This window comes from Rhopilema esculentum, chromosome 4 (assembly GCF_057945365.1).
Source record: "Rhopilema esculentum isolate cy_ngs chromosome 4, ASM5794536v1, whole genome shotgun sequence".
In the NCBI taxonomy this organism is placed as follows: domain Eukaryota; kingdom Metazoa; phylum Cnidaria; class Scyphozoa; order Rhizostomeae; family Rhizostomatidae; genus Rhopilema; species Rhopilema esculentum.
The window spans coordinates 3,067,463-3,084,175 of NC_142818.1; the positions used below are offsets into that span (position 1 = coordinate 3,067,463).

General features: G+C 33.8%; 1 protein-coding gene across 1 annotated transcript; it reads left to right on the forward strand.

The window, feature by feature from the left end:
• The first annotated feature begins 229 nt into the window (after positions 1-229).
• Positions 230-16,657, forward strand: LOC135690892 (uncharacterized). Its single transcript, XM_065208581.2, has 14 exons — positions 230-369; positions 4,375-4,461; positions 5,027-5,215; positions 5,521-5,595; positions 6,221-6,466; positions 7,265-7,348; positions 7,976-8,040; positions 9,254-9,258; positions 9,939-10,015; positions 11,429-11,617; positions 13,672-13,746; positions 15,097-15,336; positions 15,654-15,737; positions 16,254-16,657. The coding sequence occupies exons 2-14, from the start codon at positions 4,399-4,401 to the stop codon at positions 16,314-16,316; spliced, it is 1,455 nt and encodes a 484-aa protein (XP_065064653.1). The 5' UTR covers positions 230-369; positions 4,375-4,398; the 3' UTR covers positions 16,317-16,657.
• Positions 16,658-16,713: the final 56 nt, after the last annotated feature.

The window sequence follows — 16,713 nt, forward strand, 5'->3', positions numbered from 1 at the left end:
GCTTCAACAAAATTAGTTTATTTTAGATATTAAACTAGTCAGATATTTCGAACGAAGTCTTCTTTTGAATTTTAAAATTGAAGATAACATTAGGATGGGGGGAAAAGGTTCTTGAAATAGATGTATTTTTTGCAACGAGGTGAATACACCTATGCACAGATAACTTAACTCCTTGTCAAATGCCCCCCCCCCCCCTCCCTCGCACGATTACACTACCTTCCATCTTCCTTTTTCTTCATTCGGGCCTCTTTGGTCAGCGGTTGGCATTACGTCACTTGATATTGCCTCTTCAAACGCATTGCGCATGGAATGTTGGGTGTTGTGCTGAAGGCTGAGGTAAACAGTTGAAAAGTTCGAGTTAATGCCAAAGTGAGTAAATATGTCATTAATCTGATACGCTAAGGGTTTAGACTATCGCTTTGTATGCTTAGATATTGTCTTTGTGCAAGCTTTCTACTGTACCAACGTTTGGGCCAAGTGATCGCGTCATTGACCTTTCTCGTCAATTTATTGCGTCTCCTAACTATTTATCTGGTTAGGTTAGGCCATACTCCCGTTTCTCTTTAATTGACATTTAACGACTTTAGAAAAACCTGGCATCTGCATTCATTTGTCTGTCTGATATATTCCTAATTCACAGGTTTGCTCTTTAATTTACTACCTATATTTTATCTATGTTTCTTTCTTATTGTACTATACCAATTACCAACCAACACAGGTATTATGTACGTACGGTTTGTGGAATTCAGGAAAGTGAAATTATTAAAAAAGACGGAAAACAGTATTTTGGCAGTGAGCTAATATGTTGATTGCTTCAATGGTACGTTTTTGTCTTTATTAAATGGCACCCTAGATATCAGCTAGAACTCTTTTCTTATACCTTTTTTGTTGTGTTTATCGTCATCCAAATTCAAATTTTGATAGCTTCAATGAGTATCTGCAAGAAACTCTGTCCAACCTAGCTATATTTAATAAAACTGTCTTTATCCTTGGAGATTTCAATATCAATCTACTGAATTATAACTCCAGTACATCTATCACAAATTGAGTTAATTCTCTTTTCTCGAAGCAATTTCTGCCATTCATCATTCATCCATCTAGGGTATCTGCACATTCTTCTACTCTCATTGATAGTATTCTTTCAAATATCACAGATAATGAAAACATAAGTGGTGATATTTTGACAAAAATAAGTGACCATTTTCCACAAATTTTTATTGTCAAACATGCTGGGATCACTTACAAGAATTTACTTATTTTCAACATGATTTTCTAAATTCAATGCTGAAAATCTCATAAATGATTTTGCAAATCTTGACCTTTCATACATAAATGACAGTACTCTAGATCTAAATGCTAAGTTCAACAAACTCCTATCCAACCTTGATGAGTTGGTAACAACCCATGCTCCCTTGAAAAAACTGACAAAAAACCATCAAATTCAGAAAAAAAGCATGGATTAACGGCAGAATCAAAAAAATGATGCTAATGGCCGATAACGGCAGAGATCGAATTCTTAAAAAACTTAAAAAGAACAACAATCAAGATCTTATTGATCTTTCAAAAAATTCCGAAATCAGATTTCAGTATCCCTGAAGAAAAGTAAAGCCAGCTACTTCTATGACTACTTTCAAAAGAACAGCAACAACATGAAAAAAATATGGTCAGGAATTAAATCAGTTATTGATGTCAGGAAATCAAGTAATATAAATGTGATAAATAAGCTTAAGGACGCAAATGGTAACATACCAGACATATTTATATGGTCTGGTTATTGCAAACATATTGACATATATTTATTGTAAACATATTTAATAAGTTCTTTGTTAATGTCTCCCATGATATCACAAAAAATATTCCAAGAACTAATAGTCACCCTTAGACCTCATGGGTGACAAAAATAGAAATTCCTTTTTCACAGCACCTTCAGTTCCTTTTGAATATCTGATTTAATCTCTGCACTAAAATCTAGAAAGTAACCTAACAATATTCCTATGAAAGTTTTGAAATGTATCTCTCCACTGATCTCTGCTCCACTCTCTCAAATCATAAATGAATCATTTCAGACTGGAATATTTCCTGACCAAATGAAGTTGGCAAAATTTATCCCACTTTTTAAGAAAGGCTGTTTATTTACAGCCTCAAACTACAGACCTATTTCTCTTCTCTCTGTTTTCAGCAAAATCACAGAAAAGGTCATGTATGAGCGTCTCTATAACTTCCTAGAAAAGCATGAAATTTTATAAACATTGCAATTTGGTTTTCGTGCTAGCCATTCCATTAACCATGTCCTGGTTACTTTAACTGAAGCAATCAAAAACTTGTTAGACAATAGAAAATCCGGTTGTAGAATATTTTTTGATTTGCAAAAGGCTTTTGACACATTGAATCATGATATTCTCTTGATGAAGCTTGAGCATTACGGAATTAGAGGAACTGCCCAAGATTGGTTTAAATCATATCTCACAGATAGGAAACAGTATGTTTCAATAAATGGCTCTAACTCTAGTTGTCTCAATGTTACCTGTGGGGTTCCACAGGGCTCAGTTCTTGGTCCTCTCTTTTTCTTAATTCACATCAATGACTTACCTCTTGTATCTTCAAAGCTAGCCTTCTATTTATTTGCTGATGATACTAACATCTATTATGAAGCTTAAAGTTTTGCTCAACTACTTTAGTTGAGTGTTGTTAGCAAGGAATTGAAAAAAATTCAAAAATGGATTGATGTTAACAAGCTGTCAACTTTATTTAATTAATAAATTAATTAATAAATAAATAATTAATAAATAAATTAATAAAACCAACTTTATAATTTCTAAGTCTCCTCAACATTCTTGCCCTGAAACTGCCAGTATTAAAATTGGAAATCTTCCTGTGAATCAGACTCGTTACGTCAAATTTCTTGGTGTTCTTCTAAATGAAAATTTGTCATGGAAGTATTACTTAAACGAGTTGTCTAAAAAACTGGCTAAAACTTGTGGAATGTTTTCAAAGTAAGACACTTCTTACCCAAAAATGTTCTGCTATGTCTTTACATTTCTTTATTCTCACCTTTCCTGCAATATGGAATTTTGGTTTGGGGTCTCACCTACGAGACCTACATCAATCCACTCACTATCTTGTTTCAGAAAAGGGTTGTTAGAGCAATTACATTTGCATAATTCACTTCACCATCCTCTCCCATCTTTTCCGATTTAAAGATTTTAAAACTACATTATCTCTTCAAGTTGAAACTACTTAGTTTTGCTTATGATTGTGTAAATAGGAACTCTCCTTCTTATTTCCATTCTTTCTTTGACTTTGTTGGATCTGTTCATCAATATGGTACGTGGCAAGCTACAAAAAATGATATTTTCCTAACACAAAAAATACTCTGCAATACGGTATTAGGTCAGTGCGCTTCTACGGAGCTAAATGCTGGAATGAAATTCCCATACATATAAAAACATCACCTTCTAGTAATAATTTTCGACAAAAACTCAAATATAGCAAAAATCATGACCAAGGTCTGCCAAACTATGGGATGTCAGCTGACTTGAGTTCACCATCTTTAATCAACCTTGATTTTCAGGTCCCTCAATATACTTTGAGCTAAAAATTAGTCATTTTATTTATGAAACCATCATTATTTAGTCACTTCCTTTAAATGATAAGAGAAACAAAGTTTTTTTATAATGTATAATATTTTATGGGATTCTCATTTGTACAGGGTACTTGTTTTAAAAACTAATTTAAAAATTTGACTGATAGGATAAGGTATTCTGGTGCTTTGACAATCCTGATAGATTCTTTTATTTCTATTATCTAAGCCCATTTACCAAACATGGAGTGGACAATTCTTTTATTTCTATATGTTGGTCATTGGATATGCCTTTAGCCATGTGCTTTACTGGGTGTTTGTCTCAACAGCTTTATCATGGATCAAGTTATGATCTTTCAGAATTATTTAATAAATGTAAAAGTTATAAAGGATATGTAATCAAGACCAGTTCAGTTAATGGTTTGTGTAAATATATTGAAGATGGCATAAAGGGTCAATGTTAGTGCCTCTATATGGATAAGCTGGAACTAATTATTACGTTACTAATTATTACTGGAACATTATTATTACGTTAGATCCATCAACTAGTTTTATTTAGGTAAAAACCCATCACATTTTCACTTGCACAACTTATGCACATTGCAAAAAACCAAGTTGTAGAATAGATGAAATTCGAGGCAATCATGTATATCAGAACTCCCTTAGAGTAAAGGCTGATTGAGAAAGAAGCCTCCATCCAATTTTACAGGTAAAATATCATCCTTTATTATGTTCCTTTTTCCACTAGTTTTTAGCTCAATAAAGAGACAAATGGTTATTTTCCTTCACTTTAGGTTTGCATATCTTGAACAAGCAAAATGGTTGAAGGCGGACTGAGTTGTGTCAAATACTTGCTGTTTGGTTTCAATTTGATATTTTTTGTAAGTAGAGACTTTCAACTGGAGATTTATTAGCTGAAGGGAAGGAAGTTTAGTGCTACCATAATATATAGATGTCATTGCTCAATCTAAATTACATTTAATCAGAACAGAAATCTTGGTCATTTTAATTGAATTCATGATTGCAAACAAATGCATTAAGTCTAATTAAGTCAAAAAAGGGGCCAACCCTAGAAGGCAAATAGTAGGTTTGTAACAGTCAAATACTTTGGTCTTGAATATCGATAAGAATCTTAAAATTCATATGTTAATAAAAGTTTCAACAAACCTGTGACCCAAACTAGATACAATCTTATATGGGAAGCACATCCTTTTTATAATGTATCCAGTTATTCTAATAAGCATCTGGCTTGGTAAATATCAGAAATGCTCTGAATTGTTACTTGTGTAATGATACATCATGTTCTGTTTAAGATAACAAAAACTTGGTAACTTCAGTGTATTTGATTTATATTAATCTTCAAATCTGTATTCTTTTTTTCTGAAAAATTAATTTGAAAACAATTAAACTATTTTTACAATCCAATTATGGATTATATTTTCATAGCTCTGTGGAGCTGGAATTCTTGGAACCGGGATTTGGCTGCGTGTTGAAAAGGGTGACTATGTGTCATTCACTGACTATGAATTTGCGACAGCATCAAACTTGGCTATTGCTGCAGGTGTTGTCATCGTTGTGGTGACACTTCTTGGAGTGGTAGGCTCAATCAAGGAAAACAGGATCATGCTTCTCATGGTATAATCAATATCTACAATTTATATTTATATCAGCAATAACTTCTAAACTCATAATGCAACTATGGGAGCACTTATGCCAAGATATTCAACTTTATGTCAAAGTTTCTTAAAGTATACATTTTAGACACAAGTAATTTGCCAGGTATACAAAGAAGCTATAAAGGCAAAACATTAATTAGTTCCTCAAATTTCAAGTCATGGCCATCTTATTGAGGGTCATTAGAAAACCAGTTGTTCACACATAGAGTTCCAATGTTGCATACAGTTTTTTGTGTTTTCAAAATTTCGAATTTTGTTTTTCAGTTCTTTGTTTCCTTGCTATTGATTTTCTGCCTGGAGATAGCTGCTGGAGGGCTTGCCTATGCTAACAGAGGAAAGGTGAAGAAGCTACTTAATCTTGTAAAGTTTTGTCTTCTGCTTTGGGTCTTCAATGGCCTCATATATTGGATCAGCTCTCCAAATACCTTTTTGTTACCCCTATATTGAATTTCCTTGATGGGGTAAAGCTCCAGTTTTTTCACGTGTTTCAAAAAGACAAGCAAATGCATTTATTTGCAAAAGGTTATAATTTCTGAAGATTTGCCACATTTCTTAGGCTATTTAGCTCACTATTTTATTTCTTTTATTCTGTCAATAGACTGTTGATATTTATCTTATGTGTTATATTGTAATAGTTAAACAAATAGTTATCCATTCACAGACTGAATTGATCCACAATTAAGAAGAACAACTATTTTTTTGCTAGTTAGTTTTATGATTCCTTTTCTAAAAATCTATTTGAAACCAATCTATTTCATATGTTGCCTCGGTTTTAAATTCAAGCATCCTTGCTTGTAAGCTGTCACAGTGATTTTAAGCTGTCTCCATTTTTGAATCAAAAGAAAAAAGCTTTTTCTAATCACAAGGTTAAATTTGAGAACTTCTTTAGAAGTTATCGGCTACGTCTTTGGAGAATTATTAGATGTATAGGAAAGGAATACAAATACTGTTTTCTGCTTTTTAGATTGAAACAGAAGTACGAAAGGACTTGAATGTAACCATCCATGAAAAGTATAGCGTTGAATCGGGTGCCACACAAGCTATTGACAAGATGCAGGAATTTTTCAAATGTTGCGGAAATAACAACGTAGATGACTGGAAATATTCAAAATATTATGTCAGCAAAGGGTATGTTCCGGAGAGTTGTTGTATGAAGGACAAGCGAAATACCGTTGATTGTGGCAAGGACCTCAAAAACGTGAACACCAGGGTAAGTATTTCTGATATTTATTTAAATATTTCAATTATAAATATATGTGTTTCAGACAAGGATTTGTCTTGCCTTCACTCTTATTCTTTAAGTTATTTCTATTCTTGTAATTATACTTATTCTTATGTTTTCTTATTTGTATGATTTTCTTTTTTTTATTGTCTTAACGTTTTATATTAGAATCTTACATTGAAATTTTAAGATTTAATTCATATTCAACTTCACACAATATAAATTATGTTTTCAAAGGAGGTTTAAATTGTTTATTGAGAAAGATCTTGATTATCCTATAAATTTGTAGACGCCTGTCAACTAAGTTCAATTCAGATCGTTTTCATCATCAAGATCACAGCATATAAATACCTATATAAAGAATACAAGGATCCACATGTTTAATTTAACCAAAGAATAGAATACAGTTTGCAATATGAATGTGGTTGTCGGACATGTTGAAAACACTTGCAAGAGCTACAAAACCACGGGTCCATGGTTGACATAATTCTATACAACTGAATTTGTCATACCCAGAATGTCTCAGCTAACCTCATTATGTAATTTCATGGTTTTTGTCTTAAGTACCCGGATTGTCGAAAGGTAAGTAGACAAATTGAAACGAAATGGAATGTCAATGTACTGATTTTTTTTTCAAATGGATTCACGTCAAAAGAAGTTGAAATACTACTAACACGATGTCTTTTTTTTGTCGCCATACTGGTTCTGTGTTTACAAATTTAATGACAATTTTCAATGACATTAGTCAAAACTAAACTTTACTCGGATTTTTTATTTAATTTTTAGGGCTGCTACAAGGAGGTGAAGCAGTTTCTCTTGGATCATCTTCTCATCATCGGCGTCACTGGCATTGTGTTTGGTGTCATTCAGGTACGGATTTACATTGATATCGCTTTTTTATCTCAATGCTTACACTGCTTTAGGGTAGTCAAGTTAAAGGGCATGTCTCGTGAACCTGATTGGCTAATGCAATACAATTATCTTTATTGTTTAGTACAAAGCACGGGATCGAGGCTGAATTTTCATGGCAGTAGAAATTCATGAACCAAAAATGAAAAGTCACGAAACAATGGAATTTCCCTCCAAATGTTTTTGTTGTTTTAGCCAACTGCTAATGTGACATATGTCCTTTAAAGAGAAATAGCCAATTAATAAGCATTTGAGCGGAATTACCCTCACTTATTGGTCAATTCTCAATTGAAAGTTGGCTTAAGTCTCTTTAGTATCTGTCAATTAACTTTAATTTCGTATTAGTGCTTGCAAAAACTTCCCTCAAAGAGAAGCATCACCAAACTCTGGCACATAGCTTAAAGAAGGTGATGCTTGTGCTAAGCTGCAGAAAATGCTAGCCATATTTGGCCTGCATCGTGACGCGCCACACCGCACTGCTCGTGCAGTCTGATATCATTTGTGGTTTATTTCGTCGCTCACTCTTTTTGACATTCAAATGTTTGTAAATGATCAAATGATATCTATTCGAATTTCTTTTATTTTCAGATTCTTGGGATGATACTATCCATGTGTCTGTTTTGTGGAATTTCAAAAGAAGGAACTTATGCTTAAACTGATCAATGGTTGACAATTGCTGATGTAATGCTTAGGAAAGTCGTTTTCCAAATGAACTTGTTTGCACAGTTCACTCGTTAAATGTAATCTGTGCATATTTTCTTTTTGCATCCATATTAAAAATGCATATGTCTGCAGTAATGTAGACATTGTAATTATTTGATCACCGTGCATATCGCTTTTGGAATATGACATTTGTTTACGTTGAAGATTTACATTCTATGTCAGTTTATAATATATATTATTGCCGCCTTATATAAGCTGCTGTTTAAGTCCCCTGTCTCGTTCTCCTTTGTCTTTGAGCGTTTGTTTGACTCCTTGTGATATGGCCGTTTGCAGCAGACCCTGATATTTATGGGACCATGGCCCATTGTCCCAGACTGGAAAGTACCCCCGAGATTGTAGCGATTGCAGAATTTTGGCGCACCTGGCCTGGACTGTTATTGCGCTTTTGACATAGCGCAATTTTTTATCGTTTTGTTGGATGAAGCTCATTATATTTAAAATATATTCTGATAAACGGTGTAGAGCACTTTCTGCTTGCACCTAAAGAAAATCCAATCAATTTTCCGCATCGCACTTTCGTTAAAGGCTTCTGTGGCACCAGAATTCTCGATTTAAACTGCCCCACCTTCCAGTCTGGCCATGGTCCTCTGCTGAAATCTGCAAAGTTTAAACTTCCTCTAATCGTGTTTTACCGCTTCGTGATAGGGTACAATTGCATAGAACACCACCCATCAAGCACTTATTTCTAAGAAATCATTTCCTTCAAGCTCTACACGAAAGGTTCTCTCTCGCGGTTTTTTTAGTTTTATGCAGAGTCGAGTTGTATTTCACTGAGCACAGCAAGGGGCATGAAAAATTAAACCAGTCGAATCACTTGCCTTTCTTCCCCACTGTTCATCTTCCGCAGTCCAAAAGTATTTTTGGATTCTACCTCTTGAACCACAATTGGGTATGCATTTTTATGTACGAGGAACGAGTACATATAGTTCTATAAGCATGCTGCTTTGATGAAAAGGTTGGTGAATCTCTTAAAATTGTGCTTTTTAGATACTTTGCTCTCTGTACCCAGGTCTGGAACGATATGCTCTAATGCGCTAGAAAGGAACTTAAATTTTTTATTGTTGTATGTAAGATTCAACATTGATTTTTATTTCTTGCGCTTCTCTCTGCTTTTAATCATTATTTTATTAGCTTTCCCATTAGTCAAAGTTTGTCATTTCCCAATAAATTTTATCTTGCCTCTACATCCTCGTTCTGACAAAGTGCCTCGTTAGAACGTCCGGATGCAGCATGTGGTGAATAAAAACAACACAGACTTTGGGTTTTGCGGAGAGATGGTTCTCTGGTGCAGTATGGATTTTTAGAGAACGGATAACGGTAGCTACGAAAATACTTCTTTTTCTTACTTGATGGTAGTATTGACTTATGATGCAATCGTCATAAATGCCGGCACAAGTTGCAATGTTTCTTTGACAAATGAAAGGCAGATGTGTGGCCTAAATCTGGACAATCATTGCAATATTTCATTGACAAATGAAAGCAGATGTGTGGCCTAAATCTGGTGCTAATGAGAGTGGTTATGATACTACGTAGATATTTGCAGGGTTACATTTTTTAGAGAATACTGATAGGATAAGACTGCATTATGGAATTGAAGATTTCTTCCTTTTTCTTCAGTTCTTCAACTGACAATACTAGCTGCACATTTCCCTTCTGGCCTTATTGAGCCTAATGAAAGGTGCTATTTCCTTCACAGCGTTCTCTGTCATTAACTTAATAAGTAATGCATGACGAAGAAAATATGACAAGATAAGAAGTATCAAACTAAGAAAAAAATTTGAGTGTACACAAATGTGAATTAGATTTGAATAAAGTTTTTTCATTTCAGGACGAATAGAAAAGATGATTGATCAGCGCCTAAATTGTATCAAGTACTTACTTTTTGGCTTCAATCTAGTATTTTTTGTAAGTAATTTATTTCTATGGTCTTGTTTCTTGAATTTCTTTTGGCCTACAAGAGGTTTGTGGCTTTATGGCCTAAATCAAATTTTGACTGTGGCTTACAGATTTGTGGTTTTTCTTTTCATCATGGGGTTTTGGCCTCTGAAACTCTGCTTGCATCTTTCTAGTGGGTTTTTCACTTCTCTGTGTGGCTCCCAGATTGGGAAGTTTGCACAACTAGGATTTACAGCTAAATATATAAGTAAATGGATATAAATATATAATGTATGTCACTATTGTCTGGCAGCAGCCAATATATTGTAAACTTTCCAACCTGGCATCAGTGGCAGTTTCAAGGGGGGCTCAGGGGGGCATGGCCCCAGGCCCCACGTTTATGATAACCAACAGAGGTCTAACACCTAAGAGAAAAGATAGAAATTGTAAAGAATATGGGCCCTGCAGATGTTTTTGGCCCCAGGCCCAGAAGTCCCTAAAACCGCCACTGCCTGGCATGGCTATTGCTTTTGCAGTGTTTTGTTTTTATGGTTGTGAATTGCATCTTGGTGGTCAGTTAACAGAGTATAGAGTATAATTTTACAAGACCTCTTGTCCATTAATAGCTCTGCAGCTCTCTACAACTTTTTCAGTATATGTGTATGGTTCATTATATCTAATTTTTAGTTGCACCCTCAGCATTGCCATCTCTGTATCTTTGATGTGCAATAATCATGCTCTCCATACTAGCTTGTTGGTTCACTTTCTATTTTCTGCTCCTTTGACCCAATTTTATAGGTCTCCTTAATATTGCTTGATTACTTATATTAAAGTATTTAATTTGCCCTCTTGAGGACCATATTTCCACTGTCTTGTCCAACTGCTCCAGGCTCTTTGACAGTGATTATGTGCTGTTGTCATATCACAGTGAAACCTTCTCTTACTGAGTTTAGAAAAAACTTTCCATCTTTGTTGCTTTATGCATTTTTAGTAAAGGTCCTATAAATGTCTATAATGATATTGGAGAAGCTATCACAGAGACAGGCAGACTTTTATATCCTTGCTGTTTAATAGAAAATTTTCTAACAAAGCAGTATTAATTGGGATATCCAAAAAATGATCATCATTCATTTTATTGGCCAGTAGATAGATTTTTGGTTAGTAAGATGTGTCTAAGATGCAATTGTGATATTGCTCTGTACATAGTTAAGTTTGAATAAGAAATACCCCTTTTTTATTCGGACTAGGTTTAAAACTTTTTAATCTTTTGTATGGTTAATTTCAAAGTAATCTGCTTTTTACGTTTTTCTACTGAACGAGGTTCATGGTGAACATTCATTTGTTGCATTATTTGTTAACTGGATTGTAATATCATTAGCAAAATCACAATTTGATTAAAAAATTTGCTTCAAATTTTTTGATGATTTCTATTACTACCAACAGCTTTGTGGAGCTGGAATACTTGGCACTGGAATATGGCTTCGTGTAGAGAAAGGCGATTATGCATCATTTTCAGATTATGAATTTGCGACTGTATCTAACCTTGCAATTGGTGCTGGAGTTGTCATTGTTGTGGTGACATTCCTTGGTGTTGTCGGGTCCATCAAGGAAAACAAAATTATGCTGCTAATGGTAAGAAAACTTTTTCATGCAAATGACCACATGACCACTCAACATTTAATACTGGTTTTATATATATATTCATTTATTTGATTGGACACTGTAATTAATTTATTATATCCAGTAGAGTAGGTTAATTGAAATATGTTTTCTTGGTTAAAATGATGGATTGTAGATATATCAATATTTAGATATATTTTCATACTTTTCATGATCTTGTAATTTTGTCATATTGAAATGAAACCATATTTTCAGTTAACAAATCACATCTTTCAATATCCAAAATCAAACAGACTTTGAAAATTTTCTATGTTATGGTCAAAATGGCAGAGAGTAAGAAAAGGTATGAAGGAGAATCAATAGGTTCAGATGTTACCTTACTCTCTCTTCAAACAGACAGCCAATCATAAAGAAACTCATTTTTCTTTGGAAATATTCTATGCAGTCATGTCTTTGGATTTTAATTTTTTTAAGAAGACCAGGATTTCTATCCCTTAATTCTCTCAAAATTTTTATAGAATGTTAAGGTTCTATTAAACTTCATTTTTAATTTGCAAATATACACTTACGTTCAAAAGGTATTGGGACAAATTCGATAAAGAAATTATTGGATTCGGTTTTGCAACTGAAACTTTTTCAGATTTGGGCAGTCTTTCTACAAATAATCTAGGCCTACGTATCCCCAAAGTGGAATAAAAAGTTAAGAAAATGCTTCAACTTATAAAGTATAACCTTGAAAACATTAGCCTGCGTGCAGACTCTGAAATTTAAAAGAGGAGAGAAAGTAGAGTCTGTGCAACAGTGCCGTTTTTCTTGTTTGCTGACATCAACATTTTATTCTAAGCACTAGAACAACAACTCCATTAGCATGCAATGTTTTTCTGTAATTTTAGCTGTTCAAAAAAACAGACAGACCTATTCTATTATCCTGATACCATTCATTTATACTTCTGCTCGAAGGCGCCACTTTGAAAACTGAAAAAAGCAATTGAAATTCCCCCAACCAATCAAATTCGGTTCCTTGATTTTGAGAAACCTGTGAACAAGAAAATCGGCTCGGCTTCGGCAACAGAGTCTGCACGCAGGATAGAAAACATAGGATTCTTAAGATTTTCCTGAATACAATAACAAAATATGCAGAAGGATTGGATGGCCTAATAACGGGAAAGTCACAACATGACCTTCACAAAATTTTAGAGATGTCCAAACAAATTCAACTTTTTAATTTCACGTTTGCATAACAAAGAAATTTATCAAAGAAATTACAATCGAAATTTTAAGCTTCAAATAAAGTTTGCTACATCAACAAAAACGTTACAATTTTATTAAATTATTGCATCGAGTCACTTTTAAAACTGCATAACATTAAAGGAGAAGCCATTGTATTCGTCGGCGATGTTTCATTTTCTTCCTATAAAGCTGGAAAATTGGTATTTTTCATGATTTTTATAGCCATGTTTTTGTTTATGTTCCAATATTTAGCTTCTTTTTACATGACAACATAATTTCTAGTAAGGATTTAAACCTATTACTTCGCAGTTCCCTCAGTAAAGACCTTTTGTCCCACGGTGTTGTGAACTTCTTCAGTCTGCCATCCCTTGGTAAATTGTTTACTGATCTTGTACGGAAAATCTTTATACACACCAGAAAAGCTGCATTCATTGAGCAGCCGACAATTGATGCAATTTCACGAAATCCATTTGCTTTCGTGATTTTCGTCTCAAGGCCTATAGAAATGTTATGGTCGACGTTTTTTTAATTGTTTGGCTGCATAAAATGCTTCGAAACATTATCAATGTCTTGTGAAAGTTTCATGGAAATAGCTGTTGTACTTATTTAATGAGAAAGATTTTAAAACAGTCTATCCAAATTTGTTGCCTAAAATGTCTTCCAAATTTCGAAGTGTGTCCCAATACTTTTTTATCGCAAGTGTAAATATATATTTATTAGCTGGTACTTTTTCAAAATCTTTCATGAAACAACTTCGAATTAATGCAGTTGGAGTAAGCATAATGTAAAGTGACAGTATAGTTTTCTTAAACCTTTTTTTGTTTTTTCTACTATAGTTCTTCATTTTCCTCCTGTTGATCTTTTGCTTGGAAATCTCTGCAGGAGGGCTTGCTTATGCAAACAAAGGGAAAGTAAGTACAAAGAAGTTGCTAATCTTTTTCATCAAAAGACTGTTTTTTTAAGGATATATATTGGGCAATTGTTCGGTACACAGTGTAAATGTCTTTTATCTTGCTGGCAAGAGAAAATTTTTAGTAATTTGCAATTTCAGTGAATGCATTATGATTGTTCCCTTAGGCAGCGTTTCAGGCAGGATCTAGCCAAAATTTTGACCTGTTTTGGAATGCTTTACCCCCTGACAGCCTTTATGTTATTGGTCCATAAATATTGCTAAAAGTTGCTAATGAAGTTAATAAAATGTGATTAATTTGCCCCCACTTTATCTGAAATATCACAATTTTACTCCCTTCAGTATGGCCTTTGATCCTCTTCTTGCAACTGTGATTCTAATTTTCATTAATTTTTCCGAGAAATAAATTCTAGTCGCGCAATACAAAACCTCAGATTCTTGTTTGAATCTGTATTTCATTTTGTATCATTTTCTTTTAAAGCTTTTTAGCTACCGGTTTTTTGCATATGGGCACCGGTTTTCACAGGTTTTCAGAAAACAATTATCCACTGGTTTCAATAATGGTGCATAGATAGCATTCTCTAAACTGTCACTTTGAGTGGCGACTGATTTCTTGATTTTTTATTCCTCACATACTTTGGGATAGAAGATGAGTTTAGTATGTAAACAGAAGAACTATATTCAGTCCGGGAGAAAGGCACCAATTGTTGCAATTGAATATTAGATAAAAAATTCAAACTTTACAGAGAAACATATAGATCTGCACCTGGCATTTCTACGAGACCAGTTCCATTAAATGAGCACAGTTCAACTTTCTGTTTACACGGTACCTGTCGGAACCGTTCCAAATGGAACTGCTAGCTGTACCAAAAGGGGATCACTTAGAAAAAAGGTCCATTTGGAATCGTTCTCATGTCGAGGCAGCCTTATTGTTTTGTCATTTTATTATTTGGACATAGATTTTCCTTTGCTCTCCTGCTTTCTGTCCGCTATAGACAGCTGTCTAAAAGAATCTTTTGTTAAATAAAAGATTTTAAAATTTGCATCAATCAAGCATTAAAGATAAATGTGCTTTCATCCATAAAAATTTTGAGCTACATTGTCATAAGGTCACCTTTTCCTGACTTGGGAAAACTTTGATTTGTCAATTATCCAGGCAACATGGAGCAAGGGGGCTTTATCACTTCTAGGGGGGGGGGGTTAACCAATGGATCACTAGGCAATCCTTATTGTTCTGCTTTAGCCCTCCCCTACTTTTTAGACCCCTACTTTTCTCAATGCTCCTTAGTACCAATTATCTCTTGATCTTGATTTTTATTTGTAATTAACATGTTTACATTTTCACAAATAGATTGAAAGAGAGGTTAGGAAAGATTTAAGTCTGATGATAAGTGAGAAATATGGTGATGAACCTGGAACAACTGAGGCAATTGATAAGATGCAGACATATTTCAAATGCTGTGGAAATTTAAATTGGAATGATTGGGCCAACTCCAAGTTTCAAAAGGGTTACCCACCTAAGAGCTGTTGTGTTGAAGAACAGCAAAACAATAACGACTGTGGAAAAGATCCCAATAATGTCTATACAAAGGTATACTGATTTTCCTTTCTCCTGTAACTGACTCAAAATATGCTTCTTCTTTATTCTATTTTGAAAATTTTTGTAAGCATATACACTCAGTTAGTAAAACGGTGGTTTACCAAAATACCTTTTTAATCTCTTTGTTATTATTGATTTAATTGCAGTAGAATGGTACAGTAATTACCAAAACTGAAAATGGTGTCTTTTTTCTATTACAACTAATCTTATATTGTTAATGAATCTATATTGCAATGTTCCCTATAATCAATAATTCTAGACAACATCAAAACAGCGTTGAAAATCTAACAGTTTTTTTTATTTTTCAGGGTTGCTACAAGGAAATCAGCAAGTTTCTGTTGGAGCATCTTCTTGTAATAGGTGTTATCGGACTTGCCTTCAGTGTAATTCAGGTTTGTTAATATTCATTTTAATTTAATTGTCAAGAAAGTGGAGAAATTTCAGTCATCCTAATTTCCTTAAGCTTCATATTTTAAGTCAATCTCTATGCTTCTTCTCATTAAATAGATATACAGTCTTGAGCTCTAATTAACTTTACCATGCAATGGATAACTGCTTACAGCATACCTTAACTGTTTGTTTATGTACCTTAACTTAAAGAAATTGAGTCATGATAAAAGGAGAGGTTATACCCAAATTCAATCCAGTCAACAAAGCTCCATTGCTTTTGGTGAATCTTAGATCGAGATCTGATCACAGAAAGTTGCTTGTTACTGATTTTGAAAAGAAGTAAGGTCAACGATCCATTCTAAACAATGGCTACCAAAATCACACTATTACTACGATGATCACAAAGAAAGTTCAGGACCCCCTGCAAAGGATTCCTATTTACCATGGCTCAATGCCTTTAAGAAGCACATATCCTTATCAAATACAAACACAAATGTGTCATGAAAATCTATTTTTAGGTCCTTGGCATGATATTCTCAATGTGGCTGTTCTGTGGAATAACTAAAGGAACATATGCATAAATAGGATGTCAAATGAACTATAACAGCACTATAAAAAGGATGGTGTGGTTTGCAGTGTTTCACTGTATTTAATCCAGTTTTAAGAGCTTCATTAAAAACCAAAGTACTTTATCCAAAGAACTTAATTTTAATATGCCCTGGCCTGAGAGGTGTGAGCACCTTCTCACAGCTTTGTTAGTTTATCTTCAACAAGAAACATGTTTTAAAGGTTGATTTGAATGTTTTGTTGCATAAATGTGTGTTTATTTGTATAAAGTTTATTGCCAAATATTTATTTATTTTGCCTATTTTTAAAGAGCTAATGATACGTTGAGAGTGAAAAGATATAAATCTTGTTACTATTTTTGCTGTTGATGATCTATTTACTTCAATTCTCTCTTTTCAAAAAAGTTTACTG